Source organism: Lepus europaeus, chromosome 20 (genome assembly GCF_033115175.1).
Source record: "Lepus europaeus isolate LE1 chromosome 20, mLepTim1.pri, whole genome shotgun sequence".
Classification (NCBI taxonomy): Eukaryota; Metazoa; Chordata; class Mammalia; order Lagomorpha; family Leporidae; genus Lepus; species Lepus europaeus.
Genome location: NC_084846.1, coordinates 10179084 through 10197751, shown reverse-complemented (window position 1 = coordinate 10197751; position 18668 = coordinate 10179084). Strand labels below are relative to the sequence as shown.

The 18668-nt window shown below is 47.9% G+C and overlaps 1 protein-coding gene across 1 annotated transcript in view; it reads right to left on the bottom strand.

Moving 5' to 3' along the window:
- Positions 1–2874: 2874 nt before the first annotated feature.
- The window catches only part of LOC133749275 (lysosomal alpha-mannosidase-like), a 41932-nt gene continuing 26138 nt past the window's right edge, over positions 2875–18668 (bottom strand). Inside the window, exon 24 of the mRNA XM_062178488.1 lies at positions 2875–3155. Coding sequence (XP_062034472.1) covers positions 2875–3155 — 281 coding nt within the window. The remainder of the gene's footprint in view (positions 3156–18668) is intronic.

The window sequence follows — 18668 nt, the reverse complement described above, 5'->3', positions numbered from 1 at the left end:
GCTTCTTCCAGGTCTCCCACATGGGTGCAGGGGCCCAAGCACTTGGCCCATCTTGCACTGGCTTCCCAGGTGCATTAGCAGGGAGCTGGATCAGAAGTGGAGCAGCCAGGACTCAAACCAGTGCCCATATGGGAAGCTGGCACTGCAGACGGAGGCTTAACCTACCAGGTCCCTGCGCTGGCCCTGTATGCATAACCTTAACATTGTATTTGAGTCTATACAGTGATCTGAAGTGTGTTCCCCTGAATGCTGTGCTGACATCCTGACCCCCCAGATCTTAGAAGGTGACTGTACTGGGAGATTCAATGGAGTCATTCAGGTGTCCCTACAACCAGAGGAGAGTAGGACAAGGACACATGCACAGAGGAACGGCTATGTGGAGACACAGGGAGAGCATGGTGCCCACTTTTTAAGAGTTATGTATTTGAAAAGCAGAAGTACAGAGATCTTCCATCTGCTGATTCACTCTCCAAATGGCTGCAATGGCTAGGGCTGGGCTAGGCCAAAGCCAAGAGCTTCTTCTGGGTTTCCCACGTGGGTGGCAGGGGCTCAAGGATTTGGGCTGTCCCAAGTGCAATAGCTGGGAGCCAGATCAGAAATGATGCAGCCAGGACTCAAACCGGCACCCATACAGGATACCACTGCCACTGGCAGTGGTTTAACCTTCTACACCACAGTGCCAGACCCATAAAGGATTTTTAAAGGGACAGAGTAGCTACAGGTAGAGGTTAGAAAGCCAGTGAGTCCAGCCAATTGACAAGCAAGCAGATCTTTGGGCTCTATTGAGGTGATGGGCCATCTGAGAGACCCAGGGGGTCAACCAGGTGGAGGCTTCCTGACGATGGAGTTCCGCTGTCCAGAGTTGCTGGCTGCACACTTTCTCCTTAGCTGAGAGTGACATCTGCCACACCAAGCCCTCTCCTCTCAGTAGGCTCCTGAAACTCAGGCAGATACCACCCCTCCCGAGACGAGCCACAGGTAACCCACAAGATCAGTTAAAATATGGAAACAGAAGGAAAGACGCCTTCATGGCAGCTATGAAATCACATCAAATATCTTCTGTCACAGCAGAACTAAACCATGCCAGCTGTACCTCAATCATCTGTGATTCCCTATATAATCAAATCCTCCAGAAATATGCTGTGAGCCATTTCCTGGGACAGTAAAACCATAAAGTTCCTTGTTGTGGCGAAGGTGGCACTAACACCCACACACCTCTTTGGGGTGTGCATGACTCGAGATTGTCCAGCAAACTACAGATTTTGAGCACATGATAGAGTTCATAATAAATAAATAAATCTTAAAAAAAAACTAAAGATAAACATGGACCTGACAGGAAAACAACATAAGAACAAGGGAGAATTCAGTAGCGAGAAAATTATGAAAGGAATTGTAAAACTTAAAATCATTCTGAAGTGCTTAAAAGAAAAAAAAAGAAAGAGGGTCTCGTTGGACCTCAGTGTATCACCCAGGCTGGTCCCTACTGCTGGACTGGGATGTAGCAATGTTCTCAGGGAGTCCCTCTGACAACAGGCCTAACACGGCAGATGGGTATGGGGAGCTCTCCTAGGGCCTCACACATGGCTGAGTCTGTGCCTCCCTCAAGAGGAAAAGTGAGATAACAGAGAAGCACCAAGGCCCAGTAGGACCGAGCAGGAGCAAGGCTCCTCATCCTTCATGCCCCACCTCTCTCGCTGACCCATGCCACACAGGCCAGTGGGACAGGTACAATTGGGAAACACTACAGGGCCACAAATTCCCATCCCTTTCCCCTGGATTCCCTAACCACCTAGGGACAGCTCCTGGGACAGACGGGATGAAAGAACATTTGGAACATCCAAAGACTGGTCACCAGGCAGGACAGGCCCTAGTGAGTGACACCATGTGCAGGGAGACTTGGAAATTTCACCCTGTAAGGGGATCTGCACAGGATCAGGGCTGGGAGCCCCCTCTTCCCAGGCCCCATGTGTCTCTGTGGTCTTCCCATGGACAGCAGGTAGGCCTGGGATGTCCACTCTCATCCATAGGCCATCAGGGGTCTCACACAAGGTGTACTGATAGGAGGAGACATTCGTTCCTCTAGATTGTAAATTTCAGGTTGAATCTCAGCATCTCCTTCCTTCCTGACATGACAAAAGGCAGAGGCACACAGGGCTCTGTGTCCCTGGCTCCCCACAGGCCTCCAGCTCCAGTGCCTCTGCTGTGGCCTCCCACTGGGACCAGCCTCAGGTTCTTCCTCCTCCACCAGGACCTCCCAGATTCCAGCCCCCTCACCACCTGGCTCTCTCAACATCAGGTCAGGAAGGGCCGGGGCTCCCTGAGCCCAGGTCCAGCACAGGCCCCTCCCTTGGGAGGCTGCTTGAGGCAGCCGTGCCAGGACCTGAGTGGAGAGAGAAGCAAAGCAAGAGTAGGAAAAGAGACAGGGGTGCAGCTGGAGGGCTGCAGACAGAGGGACAGGGATGAGCACTGGCCAGCAAGGGACTGCCCTGCAGGAGGCGGAGCTGTGGATGGCCAGGGTTGCAGGACAGTGGGTTAAGCCACCAATTGCCAGGCCAGCATCTCATACCAGAGTAAGGGTTCCAGTCCTGGCTGATCCTCTCCTGATCCCACTCCCTGCTAGTGCAACTAGGAAGCTAACATTTGATGGCCCAAGTCCTTGGGTCCCTGACACCCACATGGGAAACCAGGATGGAATCCTGGGATCCTGGCTTTGGTCTTGAGCAGCCCAACTGTTGAGACCATTTCAAGAATGAACCAGCAGATGGATGATCTCTCTCTCTCTCTCTCTCTCTCTCTCTGCCTTTCAAATAAATTAACAAATTTTTAAAAATAGCATCTAAGCTAGGCTTAGGTGATCTTTCTAGACCATGCACTCTATCTCCCTCCAAAAGATACCACAACTAGTCCCTCAGTGACCTGAGCCTTAGCAGCACCATTTGAATTGTTTCCATGGGTGGTGGTGGCAGCAGCAGCAAGGGGAGAAGAGGAGAGTCTGAACCACCCGGGAGCAGAGAGCTCAAGCTTGGAAGGGGTCTCCCTGTGGGTCCAGGCATCCTCTTTGCACAGGACCGAGGCCATAAATGTGCGGATCTCCATGGGCTGCAGTGTGATGGCAGCTGTGTTCAGTTTGGGCACTGTGGGGTTGGGTGCAGGGCCTGGGAAGGGGACAGGGAGGACCAAGAGTGAGGGGGTGCAGAGTTCTCCCCACCTTCACTCCCTCCCCTGGGCCTGAACACACTGTGCACCTCCAATGTGTCCCCAGGGCTAACTCCAAGACCATTAAGCCACCTATGGGGTCTAAAATTCCACCCTGGATCCCACAAATCCTCTCCAATGCCTGGCCCTTGCCCTCACACCTTCAAAGCAACCCGAAAGCAGATGGACACTCTCAGAGAACTAGACACCCATGGAGATCCTCAAATCCTGCTCCCAGGACCAATGGTCAACCCCTCATGATCTATTGCCAGCTTCCTAAACCAACTTTGGACCTTGAAGCCCTGAGCCTGGATCTTCCCAGAGTCCTCAGGTTCTATACTGGATCCTGGCCCACATTCCCATGCCTCATACACCACCCCCAGCTGCCAGCCCCAGGCAGGAACCCATCCCTCTCATGCTAGGTGCCCACTGGTGTCTGGGGTCCACTTGAGCTGGGAGGTGCTGGCCCAGGGCTGGTTAGCCGCCAGTGTGGTCTTCTGCAGGCAGGTGATGGTGAAGGTGGAGAACAGGTTCTATGGGAACTGTGGACGGGACCTGATCAGTGGGAGCCAAGGTGACTCCCCCCAACTTTGTCTCTTGCTCGCGCCCGTTCCAGTCAGTTTCCCACCTCTGCTTTCCTAACCTGTAAACCCAAAGTCACTAGGGAGCTCAAGTTGTGGCCCGAATCCTCCCCACTGGAGAACTGGTGCTCCAAGCACAGCAGCAGCGTCTCTGAGCCCTAGTGGGCCAGGGTGAGCAGGTGCACGGAAGACAGGACCTCCTGGCACAGCCCTGAGAACTGCGGGGAGACAGAGGTGGGGCTGAGTTGGAGAGGGGCGGGGCACAGCTGAAAAGAGTGGGAAGAATCATGGAGAACTGAGCCAAGGAGGGGAATAGGATGATCCAAAATTGGGCAATACAGGTTCAAGCCCAGAAGTGAACAGACCAGAGGCCAGAACCACAGGGCTGAAGGGGTGGGGCCAGATGAGTAAAACAAGGGGGGAGCTGGGCAGGCATTGGGACCTTGGTGAAGAGAGATGGGGCCGGACCAAAGACAAGCAGGAGGTGAAGGGGCAGGAGCTCGGGCTGTACCTAGCTTTTAAGGTCCTGTGGGGTGGCACCCAACCAACCTCCTCATCTCACTGGCCCTCACCTGTGTGCACACGGCAGCTCTAGGATTGCACCGGGCACCACCCCCCAGCACCAGCTCCATCTGCGGGGCCAGAGCCTCCTTCTCTGACAGCAGCCGGTGCCCGGCTGCTGCCATGCCCACCATGTCCAGCAGCATGAGGTGGTGCCCCTGCACCCACAACCCCAACTTCTCTAGCAGCTAGTGGCTCCCCCAGGCCACGTCTGTCATCTTTCAGCACCTGGGGGAGAGTGGCCAGGAGAGGGTGGGGGTCCAGCAGTATTCTGTCCAAAGTCCTGAGGGACTTGGTGGAAGGACTCTACCGTGGCTGGAGCTCCCCCTACGCCCACTCACCATGAGCTCTAGGGAGCCATCCTGCAGGCTGCTGCCCCCCTGTGAGCAGTCTGTCAGCACCATCAGCTGCTTCTTTCCATCCTGGGTGAGGGTTGGGGTGGGGGTGAGTGTGAGGGTGGGCTGGGGAGCCAGTCCCAGACCCAGGCACCACAGAGATGCTGCCAGTGAGGGGCGCTCCCCACTCTGTATCCAGGGAGGCACGGGGTGAGGGATGGTACCGTGATGTAAATTCAAGTGTTGACTGAATAGTAGTTCCCCGCCACTGCCTCCATCTGGGTCAAGTTCCAGGTGGGCCGATAATTCCTCCTGGGGGACAGAAGGTCACCTGGTCAGGCTAGGGGACCAGCTCCCCCACTCTGTTCTCTCCCTTCTTCCTGTCCCTCCCACATTCACACCATCAGCCAGCAGCCCCGCCCCCCGGGTCCCCACACATCACTACTGCCCCACGGGTGCCCTGCATCCCCCGTCACCTCCTCTTCAGGATCTCCTGGCCATTGCTGTCCATGTAGAAGTAGCCCTTGGTGTCCAGCGGCGTGTTGAAGTGACGGATAACTACCTTTCACCACACATCACTGTACCCAATGGGACAGCAAGCTTGTGAGCCTCATCTAAACTCACTCTGGGGCGGTGTTGGGGGGCAGAGGCTAAGATGCCAGCTAGGATGCCACCACCCATATCACAGTGCCTGGGCCTGAGTCCCAGCTGTGCTCCTGCTTCCTGCCTCTGTTGATGCAGACCCCGAGAGACAGGCAGTGACAGTGACAGCCCTGGCACCCCCACGGGAGACCAGGTTGAATTCCTAGCCCCCAGCTTGCACCTGGCACAGCTCTAGTTCTTTGAGACATCTGGGGGTGAACCAGCAGATGGAAGAAATCTGTCTACAGGGCTCTCTCAGGGAACCAGTGGAATGGAGAGCTCTATCAGTCACTCCCTCTGTCTCTCTACTTTTGGAATTATGCAAATAATTTTTTAAAAAGATTTTTATTTTTTATTTATTGGCAGAGTGACAGAGAGAAAGACATCTTTTATCCACCAGTTCATTTCTCAAATGAGTATAATGGCCAGGAAAATCCAGGCTAAGCCATGAGCCCAGAACTCCTTCTGGGTCTCTCACATGGATACAGGTGGTCAAATATTGACCCATATTCCGTGGCTCTCCTTGGAATGCTAGAAGAAATCTGGTTCAGAGGCAGAACAGCCAGGACTTGAACCCACCCAACAATGTAGGATGTTGATACCACAAGGAGCATCTAAATGCCCTGTCCCACACACTGGGCCCTGTGCATTGACCAGGTGGATGAGCTTGTCAAGGTTCTTAAACCACTTGTGGGCATTCTCACACTGGAATTCACCACCCATGGCCAACACGGTGTGGTTGGTGTGGCAGTGTCTGCGCTGCCAGGGCAAAGGCAGTTCTCAGGCCAACCTGTCTCTGGCTACCCTTGTGCCTGGCAGTGTCTTGGTCTATACAAATGTGTCCCAAAAATGCATGGAAAATTGAATTAAAAGATAATTGGTTCGCCAGTTGCAGCACACCAGCCGTGGTGGCCATTGGAGGGTGAACCAACAGCAAAAGGAAGACCTTTCGCTCTATCTCTCTCTGTCCACTCTGCCTGTCAAAAAATAAAAAATAATAATGGAGAGCAGCAAGATGGCAGAATAGGAAGGTAGCATACTATTAGTCCGGGGGAGAGACACTTTAATAAAAGTGGAGATACTGCAGGGTCAAGGAAGAGTAGGGGAAGAAACAGCACAGGAAACTCTTCCGGAACTAGTGATTCACAGTGGACCTGCGTGGAGAGCGTGGGAGCCCAAGTTTGGGACACCAGCGGCAGACTCAACACACCAGCGCTGGAACGCGAGTTGAGCCGAACATCAATAGCCCGAGACACCAGCGGGCAAGCGGAAAGAGGAGACTAGAGGGAACAAGGCTTGAATCTCCATAGAGAAAAGTTCACCAGGCTAACTAGAAGAGAGAGAGAGAGAGAGAAAAAAAAAGTGACTGATACGGACACAAGTTTCTCTCTCGCCACTCACCTCTCAAAGGCGAGCAAGACAAAGAGCAGGCGCCATTTTGACATACGTCATAAGCAGGGTGACCTCAGGTCTGCACCAGCCCTGAGCCTAGCAGAAAAACCTGACTCTGGGGGGAGGGGTGAAATAACAGGAGACTAGCATCTAACTTGGCAACCCAGTGGGAGACTGCAGGAGAATTGGAGCCCACACTGAGGGCAGCAGAGATTCCCTGTGTGGTCCTTGGGAAAGAGCTTCCGATCTGGCTCCTGTGGGTATATCATTTGCCTGCTAACTACCTCCAATTACGTTCAGCTATGCAGAATTACTTCCCTTTTGAATCAAAAAAAGAAAGAAAGAAAGAGAGATTTACCACACCTAACCTGGGAGTGTCATCTTTGACACACCCTCAACCCTGAGGAACCAAACACAGCTCTCAGGCCACACTCAACTCAAGCCTCTAAGACTCCACTGAAAGCAAACAGTCCACTTAATATAGAGCCATAGTGTAACAAGAAAAAACACCACAGTGAAGAAAGCAAATATCTCCAACATGCCAAACAACAAATGAAAAACCGATGTAACAAGAACAAGGAAGACACTATGACGCCCCCAAATGAAAAAGACACACAATTAAAGATTATGAAGATGATGAGATCAAAGAAATGCAAGAAGCAGATCTCAAAAAATTGATAAGAACATTAAGAAGTTCTCAAAAACAAATTCTTGAACTACAGAAATCCTTAATGGACAAGATAGAAAATCTCTCTCGTGAAAATGAAATATTAAGGAGGAATCAAAATGAAATGAAACAACTAGTGGAACTAGAAACTGTGATAGTGATGAGAAATCATGATGAAATGAAATTCAATAGATCAAATGACAAACACATTAGAGAGCCTTAAAAACAGAATGGGTGAAGCAGAAGAGAGAATATCAGACTTAGAAGACAGAGAACAGGAAAGGAAATAGGCAAACCAAAGAAAAGAAGAAGAAATTAGAAATCTAAAAAATATTGTCGGGAATCTACAGGATACTATTAAAAAACCCAACATTCGAATCCTAGGAGTTCCTGAAGGCATGGAGAGGGAGAAAGGATTAGAAGGCATTTTCAGTGAGATACTAGCAGAAAATTTCCCGGGTTTGGAGAAGGACAGAGGCATCTTAGTACAGGAAGCTTATAGAACCCCTAATAAACATGACCAAAAGAGATCCTCACCACGACACATCGTAATCAAACTCACCACAGTGAAACATAAAGAAAAGATCCTAAAATGTGCAAGAGAGAAACGTCAGATTATTCTTAGAGGATCTCCAATTAGACTCACAGCAGACTTCTCATCAGAAACCCTACAAGCTAGAAGGGAAACGCGAGACATAGCCCAGGCACTAAAAGAGAAAAACTGCCAGCCCAGAATATTATATCCTGCAAAGCTCTCATTTGTGAATGAAGGTGAAATTAAGACTTTTCATAGCAAACAGAAACTGAAAGAATTTGTTGCCACTCGTCCTGCCCTGCAAAAGATGCTTAAAGATGTGTTACACACAGAAACACAGAAACATGGTCACCAATATGAAAGAAGGTAAAAGAAGGAAACCTCACAGCAAAAGATCACAGGAAGCCCAATTTCTCTTTAACATAGAATTAAACTCTGATGCTCTGTTAAAGGAACGTGTTAAAGTAATCTATTATGTTCTCTTGATGTCTGTTAAATTCTAATTGTTCAAAAACAGCTGAATTTTTATTAAGAGCTATGGGTTATTTAAATATGTACTTATTTTCTAAGAATTGAATAATCACCTTGTAACACTGATCAAATTTGGTCTATGTTATGTCATGATTTTAAGGAATCTTATTTCAACCAGATATTTTGGATTTTGAGCCTTCTTGGCATTCTTCACAGGCATTCGAAAAATCAAAGTTTCAAACAATCTGGTCTCTAAAATTTCCAGTAAATCCTGGACTTTGGTTTTTCCAGTTTGGGCCCAACTGAAAAAATCGAAGGACCTATGTCTCTCATCTTATAGAGACACCAACTAATCAGGCTATTTGGATTATATTAGAAGGACTGTCAAGATGTGATGTGGTACCAAACTTTAAGTTTCTATAATGGAAAATGCTATTAATAAAAATGTTTGAGAATTAAAAAGTCTAATGATCTTGTGTTACTAGACATGAATCTAGACATGAGAAAAACCCAGAGGCCTAAAGGGTTAAATACTTGTAAAATCCTACAGGTGCTTTCAAAAATACTGTGAAGTAAGCAAGTGCCTCTTGTTGGTTGATGAGTTTATAATTTTAAACATGGCGACTTAAAGTCTTTTGTCATCCACAGTTATATATTATTTGCTGCTCATAAAACAAAAGCGTTGTTGGTTCTGTATTTAGCTGCCCTCCTATAGGTTCCTATGGACTTTTTCCAGCCACTTCTATTGTATTCAGTACTTTGGGATGGCTCTGTAAACAGATGAAGCTAATAATGTATTAACAGTACCAACTGAGAGAAAGTATGGTTAACTGAGGTCACTAAAAACAAAAAGCAATTCAGATCAATTGGCAATCTACAAAAAGAGTTAAAGATTTTAAAAGCTAGTATTAAAATTGCTATATTGGTCTATTATGCTATGTTATATGTGTGTACATATTGTATGTCCACATGGGGAAATTTTATTAAGAGTTTTATTTTAAATGGCTTATAGATAAGATTGTCCATAAATTTAAGCTGCTAAAATTAATCAAAGATGCATTTTAATTCGTGTGACCTGAATCTCTGCATCATATGTTTTAAACTTGTGGGTGGAAAGAAACTAAAAACATTTTAGATGGTTGTGCTTAAGTTTACTGGCTAAACAAACTACACCATGTTAGATATTTAAGAGGTGTTTTCAAATACATGATTCTTAAAATTCATAGAAGGCATCGGATCTTTTGGTAAATGTTTTCTTAAGTTGTTATCTAATGGTTGAAACTGTTTGCTAAGAATTCATGTGATATTGCTATTGTCAGCAAGCGATCTAGGACTTGCTCCCTCATTTCTCTATTCTAAGCCAAACTTGTTCTTTCATTTCTCTATTCTCTTCAAGGTAGGAAACTAATTCTATTATGAAGGAATCTGTAGGATGCACAATTTAATCTTTAGACCTTATAAAAGAGATGGCTAACATTTTTCTGCAATAGCATAGCTAAAATAAGAACTTAAATAATAATCTCATAGCTAGATTCACTTCACCATCAGCGAAGTAAACAGTAAGTAGAAAAACCTCCCTTTCAGACCAAAGGGAAAGAAAGTTTTAAAGTGAGAACATAATTTTCCTCATGGGCATTGTCTACCTTAGAAAAACTACTACAGAACATGCCTGTGACTATAGACTTGTAGTTCAGGCCACCGAAGATTAGAGATGGGACTTGAGCACTCCCTTGACTTGCATCCTCTGGTCCGCTTTAACACAAACCAGGAGGAAAAGAAAGCTAGGCATCAGAAGCAATGGTGGCAGGCCTATTAATGGCTGATCTGTACAGTGATCTGCCCTCAAGGAGACCCAACAGGCCAGTCCACTGCAGTGGCTTTCAATGTGGTAAGCATGGGCTTCAGCAGAAGTCAGCTTGTGAAGAGCCCTGGCAGCTCTGCCAAGAGTTGGATCACTGGAAATGGACCTGCCCTGGAGTTGAAGGATGCCCAGGTCAGAGCCACAGATCTTATTGGCTCTAAGCTGAAAAGCCCTTCACTCAGCCCAACTTCCAAAGTGACCACTGCAGCTGAGGGGACGGCCAAGCAGGGTCAGCAACATTGCAGGCAGAACTGTAAATTTCTTGTTAGAGATGCCACCTGCCTTGACCTGGCCAGCTCTCCTCCCAGGCCAGCCAAGTAATGAAAGTCAACAGAGTGCCTTCCCCTAGGAGGTTCACACCTCCCTTAGGATATACCCCATGTGAAGAGATAGATAGGTCTGGGCCTCTTAACTTACAAGGCCTAAAGCCCACCAGATTATTATCAAGCCCCTTCTGTCAGGTTCTATTTGCCTCTAAATCAGAAAACTTAATTGTAGCTTAGACAGCACCTTTCTTAGCTCCTCTAATCATGACTCTGTCCTTTGTTCTAGACCCTGTCTAGCATACTTGGGCCTCATTCCTTTGTAATCATAACCTCTACTCTACCACCAATGGCTCTACTCCCATCCTGTGTGTACTGATGGTCCTCTTCCCCACTTAATGCTGTATAATTGTTCAAACCTGGTAAATACCACTCTTAGGATCATTGGTTACTATCCTTACTCTCTCTTTTATGACGTTGTCTAAATATGATCAGGGGCAAACTTGGAAGGCTTCCATAGCCTTGGCAACTCATGACGACAGCCTAGGGTGGTTACTGGCGCCATAAACTAGAGTGTCAATTTGTTGGGTCAACAACAGGAGCCACTGTGCACTTGCTCCTCATGTGGGATCTCTGTCCTTAATGTGCTGTACATTTTGATTTAATGCTCTAACTAGTACTCAAACACTATGTTTCACTTTGTGTTTCTATGTGGGTGCAAACTGTTGAAATCTTTATACTAAATTGATCTTCTGTATATAAAGAGAATTGAAAATGAATCTTGATGCAAGTGGAAGGGGAGAGGGAGCGGGAGAGGGGAGAGTTGCGGGTGGGAGGGAAGTTATGGGAGGGGGAAGCCATTGTAATCCATAAGGTGTACACTGGAAATTTATATTCATTAAATAAAAGTTTAAAAAAAGACAGAAAAAAAATAAAAAATAAGACAATTGGTTTTGGTGCAAAACAATATTGAATCCATGCATAATTTTTTCATAATGCACAGTTTCATGACCTTTTCAAAGACTCACCTATGTGTGTATAAAGTGAATTGAAAATAGATCCCAGTGAAAAATAAGTGGGTCTCTCTCTCACTGTCTAACTCTGCCTGTCAAAAAAAAATAAAAAATAAGTGAGAATAAGAGAAGGAGGAGTTGTACAGCTTGGCATACATTCCCAGAGACTTACTCTTCAGGGTAAACCTAAAAACTTGCCATGGGACTCCAAATCCCATTAAGCTGAGTGATACTCATGCTATCTTAATGTAAAACTGATCATATTAAGTGTGCAATTGATCATATAGATAGAATTAAGTGTCAAAGGGATAACATAAATAAGACCAAGTGTCTGGTAATAACAATAGATAGAATTAAAAAGGAGAGACTTCCAACATGGAAGCAGTCCACACAGCAGACTCATAGAATGACAAATGCCCTAAAGAGCATTCTGATCTCAAAATCAGCCATTAAGACATTGGGATCTGGCTAAAAAGCCCATGTGAGCATTTCAGACATGGAAAGCCAAGACACTGTAGAAAAAAATGATCTACACGAAAAATCTCTGTGAGTGAGACCCCAGTGCAAAGAAGGGGCCATCAAAGAAGGATGTACTTTGCTCTGAAGGGAGGAAAGAACTTTCACTTTGCTTATGACCTTGTCTAAATACTGACAGAGTTTGTGGACTCCAGAGGCTTCATAGCCTTGACAGCTCATGTCAAGAGCCTCAGATGATCACTGACATCATAAATAAGAATGTTAATTGTTAAACCAACAACATGAGTCACTGTGCACTTACTCTCCTTGTTGGATCTCTGTCCTTAATGAGTTGTACTATAAGAATTAACTGTAAAACTTGTTTTCAAACAATACTTTATACTTTGTAGGGGTGCAAATTGTTGAAATCTTTACTTAGTATAGAGTTGGTCTTCTGTATATAAAGTTAATTAAAATTGAATCTTAATGAAGAATGTCATCCCATATGGTTGCAGGTTCAAGCCCTGACTTCTCCACTTCCAATCTGGCTCCATGCTATTGGCCGGAGAATGGCAGCAGCAGATGGCTCAAGTGATTGGGCTCCTGCCACCCTCAACGGAGACCCAGGGGAAATGCCTGGCTCCTGGCTTCGTCTAAATGCTGCTGCAGCCACCAGTTGTGAAACAGCAGATGGAAGGCTTTTCTCTCCCTCTCCCTCTCTATCTTTCAAATAAATCAATCAGTCCTTAAAATTAAAAGATGCCTCCTGGGATGCCCCATCCCATATCAAAGTGCCTTGTTCACGTCCCAGCTCCACTCCTTATTCCAGCTTTCTGCTAATGAGTAGTCCGGGAGACATCAGATCAGGCTCAAGTACTTGGGTTGCTGCCCTTATGTGGGAGATCCTGGTGGAGTTCTGGGTTCCTGGCTTCAGTTTGACCCAGCCCTGACTGTTGGCAGGCATTTGTGAAATAAACTAACATATGAACACCTCTCTCTCCCTCATTCTCACTTTGTCACTCTGTCTTTAAATAAACAAATAAATTTTTAAAAATATTCTAGGGGACAGCTTCGTGGCCTGGCACATGCATTACATTCCATGCTAACATGCCTGGGAAAGCAGATGAAGATGACCTAAGAGTTCAAGGGGTCACCCATGTGAGACCCAGATGAAGTTCCAGAGGCCAGTCTTCAGCAATTCGTGGAGTGGGACAGCATGATCCCAGTCTCTCCCTTTTTTCCCCACTCTTTCAGATACATGAAACAAATCTTTTTTTTTCCTTAAAAATTTATTTATGTGCTTAAAAGAGTTACAGAGAGAATAGGAGGCAGAGAGAAAGAGAGAGAGAGAGAGGGAGAGAGAGAGAGAGAGAGAGAGAGAGAGAGAGAGAGAGAGAGACTTCTCTTCCATTCACTGGTTCACTCCCAAAATAGCTACAACAGCCATGTCTGAGCCAGGCTGAAGCCAGGAGCCAGGAGGTTCATCTAGGCCTCCCATGTGGGTGGAAGGGCCCAAGGGTCAAAACTGGACATGCCTGACACAGGGCAAGTGTTACAATGTGCAGATCCCAGAGCAAAAGGAAATCTCTAGACTCTTGTTTGGAATGAGATTCTTTAAGACACTGACAGTGGGGCACTACATTAAGCCCAGGGCCTGTGTGAGTTTGGGGCCCTGGGTGATGGCTCAGCTCACCCCACAGCCTCACCTGTGAAGAGGTTGGAGGTTGGGGGCTGCAGGCTGGCGCTGGCCCACCACACCACCTCCATCTCCTGTTTCTTCTGCATCTTTTCATCTTGATAATCCACACACCCAAAGAAGATGCCATCAGAGCCCATCTAGAGGTGGGGAGGAGGGGGCACCAGGAATGAATGCCCAGCCCTCCACCATCAAGCTCCTCTTGGCTAGGGAGAGGCAGGCAGAGCACAGGAAGACAGTGGGGCTAAAATCAAGTTTCTTTAAAAGCTTTGGAAAAAAACACTGAAGAAAGAAAGAAATAGAAGAAGACACACACAAAAATGGAAAATGTTTCCACATTCATGGATTGGAAGAATCAATATCATCAAAACGTCCGTACTACCAAAAGCAATTTACAGATTCAATGTGATACCAATTAAAATACTAATGACATTGTTCTCAGATCTAGAAACAACAATGTTGAAATTCATACAGAAGCATAGGAGACCCCAAATAGCTAAAGCAATCTTACACAATAAACACAAATCCAGAGACCTCACAAGTGTCAGATTTCAAGACATATTGCAGGGCAGTTATAATCAAAACAGTCTGGTACTGGCACAAATACTGATGGATAGACCAATGGAACAGAATAGAAACTCCAGAAATCAATCCACGCATCTACAACCAACTTGTCATTCACAAAGGAGCTAAAACCAATCCCTGGAGCAAGGACAGTCTCTTCAACAAATGGTGCTGGGAAAACTGGATCTCTGCATGCAGAAGTATGAAGCAAGACCCCTACCTTACACCTTTCACAAAAATTCACTCAAAGCTGGTGTCATGGCTCACTAGGCTAATCCTCCACTTGGCGCACCAGCACCCAGGTTCTAGTCTCGGTTGGGGTGCCGGATTCTGTCCCATTTGCTCCTCTTCCAGTCCAGCTCTCTGCTGTGGCCCGGGAAGGCAGTGGAGGATGGCCCAAGTGCTTGGGCCCTGTACCTGCATGGGAGACCAGGAGGAAGCACTTGGCTCCTGGCTTTGGATCGGCACAGTGCACAGGCTGTAGCAGCCATTTGGGGGGTGAACCAACGGAAGGAAGACCTTTCTCTCTGTCTCTCTCTCACTGTCTAACTCTGCCTGTCAAAAAAATTCACTCAAAACAGATCAAAGACTTAAATCTATGATCCAATATCATCAAATCATTAGAGAACATTGGGGAAACCCTGCAAGACATTGGCATAGGCAAGTTTTCCTGGAAAAGACCCCAGAGGCACAGGCAATCAAAGTCAAAATTGACAAACGGGATTACATCAAGCTGAGAAGTTTCTGTACTGCAAAAGAAACATTCAGCAAAGTGAAGAGGCAACTGAAAGAATGGGAGAAAATATTTGCAAACAATGCAACTGATAAAACATTAATATACAGAATATATTAAGAGTTCAAGAAACTCAACAACAAAATAAACAATCCAGTTAAGAAACGGGCAAAGGACTTGAACAGGCATTTTTCAAGAGAGGAAAATCAAATGGCCAACACACATGGAGAAACTGCTCAGGATCACTAGCTATCAGGGAAATGCAAGTCAAAACCACCATCTAGGCTGGCGCTGTGGCTTAACAGGCTAATCCTCCACCTGTGGCAACAGCACACCAGGTTCTAGTCCCGGTTGGGGCGCCGGATTCTATCCCGGTTGCCCCTCTTCCAGGCCAGCTCTCTGCTATGGCCCGGGGAGGCAGTGGAGGATGGCCCAAGTCCTTGGGCCCTGCACCCGCATGGGAGACCAGGAGAAGCACCTGGCTCCTGGATTCGGATCAGCGAGATGCGCTGGCCACAGCGGCCATTGGAGGGTGAACCAATGGCAAAAAGGAAGACCTTTCTCTCTGTCTCTCTCACTATCCACTCTGCCTGTCAAAAAAAAAAAACCACCATCTAAAAATCAAAAAACAATAAATGCTGGTAAGGATGTGAGGAAAATGATACCCCAATTTACTGTGGTGGGAATGTGAACTAGTACAACCATTATGGAAGACAGTATGGAGTTTCTTCAGAGATGTGAAAATAGACCCACCACATAACCCAGCCATCACACTCCTGGGAATTTACCCAAAGGAAATGAAATCAACATATGAAAGAATTATCTGTACCCTATGTTTATTGCAGCTCAATTTACAATAACATATACATGGAATCAACCCAGATGTCCATCAACTGAAGACTGGATAAAGAAATTATGGTATATTGGGGGCTGGCACTGTAATGACAAATGTTAAAGCTCTGGCCCTTAGTGCCAGCATCCCATATGGATGCCTGCTGAAGTCCCAACTGCTCCACTTATGATCCAGCCTCCTGCTAATGCATCTGGGAAAGCAGTGGAGGATGGCCTAAGTCCTTGGGCCCCTGCACCCACATGGGAGACCCAGAGGAGGCTCCAGCTTCTTCAGCTCAGCTCCATCCATTACAGTCATTTTGGGAGTGATGGAAGGCCTCTCTCTCTCTCTCTCTTTCTCTCTCTAACCCTTTCAAGTAAAAAAATCTTCTTTAAAAACAAACTATGGTGTATGTACACTATGAAGTACTACATAGTGGGAAAAAATGAAATCTTGTCATTTGCAACAAATGAATTTAACTAGAAACTATTATACTTAGTGAAATAAGCCAATCCCCAAAAGACAAATACCATATGTTCTCCCTAATCTATGGTAACTTGCAGAGTACCTAAAAGGCAATCTGTAGAAGTGAAATGAAATTGACAATTTGAGATGTGATGACTTTGAACAGCCCTTTTCTTGACTGTTGAAAACACAGTTTTTAAATATATACATTATTTGTTGAACTCTTTACTTAGTGTAGGGTTAGTCTTACGCATATAAAGATAGTTAAAAATAGATTATAGTAAAAAATAAAAATGGGAATAGAAGAGGGAGGAAGAAGAAGGGTGGGAGTGCAGGTAGGAGGGAGGGTAGGGTGGGAAGAAGCACCATGTTCCTAAATTTGTATGTATGAAATGCATGAGTTTCTATACCTTAAATATAAGGTTTCCAGATTTTAAAAAGCTCTAAAAATTATTTTAAAATAAAAATAAATAAGAGCTTTGGGAAGAGTCAAAGCACACAACCTGACCTCGGGGAGGAGGCGGGATCAATGTCAGAATCCATCACCACCTGCCCAGCAATATCAATGCCACAAGGAAGGCTCCCACTTCCACAGTCAGGGTGGTTGATGTCAGAACTCTGGGAATGGAGCTGGTTTTAAAGCAGCCAAGGCCTCCACCTGTCACTCATCGTGGGGAGGAGACAGAGATGTGAGAAAAGGGGGTGAGGTATTGGGGGGTGGAGCTACTGAATCCCGGTCAGACTTGGATTGAGAAGTGCCAGGACTTACAAATAGCCCAAAGGGTGGAGTTTCATTAGGCCAAGACTGGCCCAAGGGAGATGGCAGGAAAAAGGCGGGACTTAAATGACCAAGGGAGGAGTGAGAGCGAGTGAAGTGGTGGACCTAAGAGAGGACCACATAGCACCTGCGCAAAGAGCGAAGCCTGTTCCCGAGAGTGCCCAAAGGGGTCGATGTGCCAGGCCACACGGGGGCGCCCGTCGTCGCCAAACGTGTCCTGCAGGAAACGCAGCCCCAGCGTCATCTGGTCCACGATGGCGCCATAGTGGGCGGCCGCCTCGTCGTTCATCACACAGCCACCATTGGCAAACTCCAGGTGCCCTGCGCGGGAAGGGGCAAGGTTGGGGTCAAAGGCTGGGAGCCAGACAAGGGAGAGTGGTGCTGGGATGAGAGGAGAAAAGTGTTCACTCCCCGTCTCAGAAGCCAGGGTTACAGGAGGAAGCTGAGCTGGGCTTCCATTTCCCTGTCCTTGGGGCAGGCTCACCCTGGCGCACCAGCTCCTGCACGGCTTGCTGGGTTGCGTTCGTCTGCTGGTGCCACCAACGGGAGAAGAAGGCCATCTCCACATAGATGAACCTGCGGCTGGGCTCTGCCCATAGGGCAGAAATGACCGAGTCCAGGATGTTCTTCACGGCCCCGTGGTGGAGCTCATTCTGAGCTGTGGACACAGGGTCGGGCACTCAGGGACCAGGAGAGCCAGGGGGACCCTCCTCCACACAGGAGCCCAGGCCAGGCATTGTCCCCACTCTGCTGTCCAGGGCTCAGAAGGGGTTAGAGACCCACAATGGGTGTCTGGGGCCACATCCACCGAGTACTTACCCCCATAGTAGTACTGGTCCACTGTCTTGATCCAGCCCACGTCATCATGTGTGTGGGCCAGCAGGTGAATGTTCAGCATGTCTGGCTGCACCGTGGGGCATGTCTACGCAGGGACCCAACACACACACACACACACACACATCAGTACCCCCAGGGCAAAGAGGTGGAGTGGGGGAAGGGCCCGGCTCAGTGGACAGCATGATGGACACTGGGGTGCGGTGGGGAGGCCCCGACCTGAGCCTTACTGTGTCCAGAGGAGGCCAGGCCCTCCCAAGCAGGACGCACGCATCATGGTGCTCACACGCACAGCTCCCACCCCACACAGCCCCCCAGCGCGGCTCTCCCTCTTGCCCTGGGAAAACCATCAGAGCCCTGGCTGAGGTGCGTTCCTCCCCACACACAACTGACCTGCGGGCGTCCTGGGGCACACAGAGGGCAGTGACCTGGGCACAGTAAGTGGAGGAGCCAGGGTGGACTTCAGGGAGGCGGCGTCCACAGCCCCGGTTCTCTCTGAGCGCCCCCCGCCGCCCCCACACCGCCCTCATGGGGCTCGCACAGCTCAGGCCAGCGGCCCGGGGACCCGGGGAGGCGGGGACCTCCTCCACCATGGCAGCCCCCACGCATTCGGATCCCTTGTGGGACCCGCCGCCCCACGGATGCACCCCCGGATCGGACCCGTCCACACCCGTGGACCCTCCTCAGGGCTTCCGCTGGCCGGCTTCTGCTCCCGCGTGCGTGAACCCCACCGCCGGCGTGGGCCCCCGAAGCACGACCGAGGGCGGTCATGGCTCCGCTGCCCCCGCTGCCGC